This window comes from Monoraphidium neglectum, assembly GCF_000611645.1.
Source record: "Monoraphidium neglectum strain SAG 48.87 unplaced genomic scaffold scaffold03255, whole genome shotgun sequence".
Taxonomy (NCBI): domain Eukaryota; kingdom Viridiplantae; phylum Chlorophyta; class Chlorophyceae; order Sphaeropleales; family Selenastraceae; genus Monoraphidium; species Monoraphidium neglectum.
In genome coordinates, this window is record NW_014010373.1 from 4,039 (window position 1) to 8,012 (window position 3,974).

At 69.3% G+C, this 3,974-nt stretch overlaps 1 protein-coding gene across 1 annotated transcript; it reads right to left on the minus strand.

Annotated features, from left to right (window-relative positions):
* Positions 1 to 20: 20 nt before the first annotated feature.
* Positions 21 to 1,735, minus strand: MNEG_12461 (hypothetical protein; the record flags this gene model as incomplete). The annotated part of the gene is made up of 5 exons (XM_014039068.1): positions 21 to 31; positions 124 to 238; positions 482 to 637; positions 1,009 to 1,238; positions 1,483 to 1,735. 5 exons carry the CDS (start codon positions 1,733 to 1,735, stop codon positions 21 to 23), a joined length of 765 nt encoding a protein of 254 aa, XP_013894522.1.
* Between the last annotated feature and the right edge of the window lie 2,239 nt (positions 1,736 to 3,974).

A 3,974-nucleotide genomic window follows, 5' to 3' on the forward strand; every position in this document is an offset into this window, starting at 1 on the left:
TCCACCGCCCGATGCAGTCGTCACCAGAGCCCTGCTCCCCAAAAAACGTGACGTCATACAGCGAACCCACAACCGCCTCCAACACCAGCTGGGGCAGGGCGGCCCCGGCGGCGCTGCACGCACCGTCCCCGCCGCTCGTGCCGCCGCCGCCATCGCCGCCGCCCTCTTTGTCGTCGTGCGAGCTGCCGCCGCCGCCGCATTTTGACAGCCGCGCCAGGGACAGCAGCAGTGCGCGGGTCTGGCGCCAGCATGCGGCGGTTGGGGGGCGATGATGCGATGAGGACCGGGAGAGCGACGCCGCCACCAGCTCACTCTTGAGGGCGGATGCTGGGGCCGCGCAGTTCAAGCGGCGCACGACAATGCCACGCTTGAGCAGCCCGCCCCCTGCCTCGTATTACGTGTTCGTTTGCAATCGCAGCGCCGGCAGCGCAGCGCGAGTGGCCCGTTGACAGCCACGCTCGTGCCCGCGCCTGTGCCCCACCTGCTCCCGGAACGGCGGCGGGCAGCGGCGGTGCAGGGCGGGGGCCCACGCCGGCTCCGGCAGGAAGGGGCAGGCCAGCAGCCGCACTTGGTCCCAGCTGTCCCCCGCCCTGCCGGCGATTCCTGCAAGGGTGAGGCCTTCAGGGAAGGCCACGACCTTGAGTAGCAGTGGCGGTGTTGTGGGGAGAGGGTGGGGCAGCCCGGGTGGGTCGCAGAAGAGGGGGGGGCTCTATTTGCAAGAGTAATGCTGTCGCTGCCGGCCAGCCGGCGGGCGCTGTTGGGTGCGGACATGGCCGCCAAAGATGCGGGCGTGCACAAATGCACTCTCTCGCTCTCTTACTCACACACACATGCACATGCACATGCACATGCACATGCACATGCACACACACAAAACAAGCACACACACAGACATGCGATGCGGAGAGCAATGCTGCAAAGTGTTGTGCGCGTGCAGGGCAGCGACAAGAGGCCAGCCGAGCGGCCCGAGGCGCGCACACGCACGCCCTCCTGTGGCGGGCCCCTCACATCCAGGTCGCCGTCGGTCTCGCTGATGTGCCCGGGGACGCGGTGCGCGCGGTCGGCGAAGCGCTTCTGGCCGTACCCGACCGCAAGCGCGGCGCGCCGCCGGCCGCCGGGCCCCTCGATCTCGAGCCTGAGGGCCGAGAGGCAGTGGGCGCCGGCGTCCCAGGAGCGGAAGCGGTGCTCGCAGCTCAGGAGGGCGACCCTTTCGTCGGGGGCGATCTCGATCTCGGTGGCTGCGGGCGGCGGGCGTGTTGTGTGCGACCGGCTGTTTGGTTGGTTGGGGGTGCTTTCGGCGTCATCGCCGGGGCCGGGGGCGCGGTGGGCGACGAGGGGGCAATGCATTATGGTGCCAGGGCGGCAGGAGAGCGGGAGGCAGGACTGTTATGCCAAGGGGGATAATCACCAGAATGGGCGGGTCCAAGGGATCAGGCAAGGCGCACAGCCGCCCTGCGGTGTCCGTATGGCGGCGGAGCGCACCTCGTCCGCGGACGTTGCCGGTGGCAGGGACGGCCACCGAGGCGCCGTTTGGGTCCTTGATCAGGGCGTAGGTCGCTTTCACGTTTGACAGCACCGCCCAGCCCTCGACATGCAGCCGCGAGAGGCGCATGCCCCGGGCGCCGCAGCCCAGGGTGCCGGCCCCTTGCTGCTCGGTCGCGGCGCGGTGGTCGAAGGGACCCCCGCCGCTTCCGCCGATGACGGCGAGCTCCATCACATACGCGCTGCTGATCATGTTTTCGAGCACACTAATTGAATAGAACGGACGGGTTCGCAATTCAATTCGGGACTTGGACGGCGGAATCAGGACACTAATGAAGGGCGGTTCAGAAGCTGGACAGCGTATGTACGGTACCTCGTGCTCCGAACTCACATTATCAAGTGCCGGACGCATTGAGAGGCACCTGTTTATGACACAACTTCGGGCTGTTGCAGACAGGTGACGCCTGCCTTGCGGGTGCAGCAGTGCACCTGTGCACTGTAGGGTCAATAAGTCGGGCACTGCTGACGCCGAGCAGGCCGTGGGGTGACTCACGTGCGTGCGCGAGGTTGGAAAGTCTGCATTGCAAACGACACATGATGGCGATCGGTGCCACTGCCTGCTAAGACCAGCACGCCACCCAGTCAAGCCAGAAAGACAACGCGTGCTGCTGGGAAGGCGCCGAGGAGGCTGGGCTGCGCTCCGAGGCGCAAGTGCATCTGATGGCCGTTGTTGCTGGGAAGGGCCCGATCTTACCTCAGTGGCAGGGCTTGCGTGCTCATTGGGTGCCACTGCACACCCAGCTGCACCTTGCCAGCCGACTGGCGATGCGTGTGCCAAAATGCTTCTGCAACGTCTCTGCAACTCCAAACTTTGCAGTCCCCATCGGACAATTGAGACTTTGTTACCAGGAAAACAATTAAAATCTTGAGCCTCCTAGGCAACCCCGCGTGCCTTGTGAAAGGCGGTCGCGGCCGACCTCCAAGCGCTGCATGGGCAGCAGGACAGGCGAGGGGAGATGTGACACTCGCGTCACAGAAGCAAAGCTGACCGTCGGCCGGGCGTGCCGCTCCGTGCTGATGGTACAAATAACAGTGAAAGTCAATTGTGACGTCATCCCCCGCGCCATCCGCCCCCCCCATGCACCAAAGCCCTCCCTCGGTCAAGTCCTCCCGGCCCGCCTCCGACTCCGCGACGGCTGCGCCCCGCCGCCGCCGCCGCCGCCGCCGCCGCCAGCCGGCCGAGCAGGGGCCGCATCGTCACCGATTTGCCCCGCCCGTGCCCGCCGCGGCCTGGACGGCTCCTTGGCAGCAACGGGCCCCGGCGCTGGCGCCGCCTGGCGCCGCTGGCGTTTGCGCGGTGCCTCAGCCGCGCCTTCTGAGGGATGCTTGCCGCTGCCGCGAGCGCCCGCCCCGCCCGACTCGTCGGCCACCTCCCCTTCGCATTGCTGCTGCTGCTGCTGCTGCTGCTGCTGCTGCTGCTGCTGCTGCTGCTGCTCCTGCTGCTGCTGCTGCTGCTGCTGCTCATCTGCTTCCTCCCTGACTGGTCCCAGGCTCGCGCGACTGCGCCACGTCCCCGGCTGCTGCTGCTCGAGCGCCACCGCCGCCTCCTGTCCGCCCTCGCGGCTCCCCCGCCGCGCAGCCGCGCCCGCCGCCGCCGCGGCCGCCTGCTCAGCCGCCTCTAGCGCGCCCGTGCTGCTGCGCCGCCGCGTCGCGGGGCCGTTTTGTGGCCTTGGCCGCGCGGCGGCGTCGAGTGGGGACGCCCGCTCCAGCACGCCTTTTCTTACCGTCCTTACAGTCCCCTGCTCAAAGCCCGCGATCGTCGCCACAAACCCGGCCCGCCCGCCCTCTCCCGGCTGTGACAGCGGCGACAATGGGGAAAGCGCCGCCGGGGAGCTTGCTGCCGCGGCGCCGCCGCGCGTGCGGCCGCAGTTGGCGGCGGCAGCGCAGGCGCCGGCGGCAGCTGCCGCGTCGTCAGCGCCATCCTTGGCGGGGCGCTTGCGGGTGCGCCTGCCGGCGTTGCTGCTTGGCGGCTGCTCGTCTTGCTCTTGCTGCTCCTGCTGCTGTTGTTGCTGCTGCTGCTGCTGCTCCTGCTGTTGCTGCTGCTGTTGCTGCTGCTGCTGCTTTTCGTCAGCCTCTTGCTTGGCTGGCGCCCCCTTGCGCCTGGGCTGCCGGCCCGGCGCTTTCGCTACATCTACGCCCCGCGCTGCCGCCTCTGCCCCTTCCAAAGCCCCGCTCGCCTGTGCACCGCCGTCGCTCCTGCGCGCGCCTGACGGCCCGGGCGGCGTCGCTTCGGGGGCCTCCTCGCCCGCAGTGCCAGCACCGCTGGCGCGGCCGCGCCGCCGGGCGGCGCGTCCAGGCCCCAGCGGGGCTTCGCCAGGCGTCGCCTCAGGATCGTCCGCAGCGGCTGACGGCGACGCATCGCCGCCAACCCCCGGCGCCGCCGCCGTTGCCGCTGCTCGGCCCCTGCCGCGCGCCCGCCGAGCGGCGGGCCC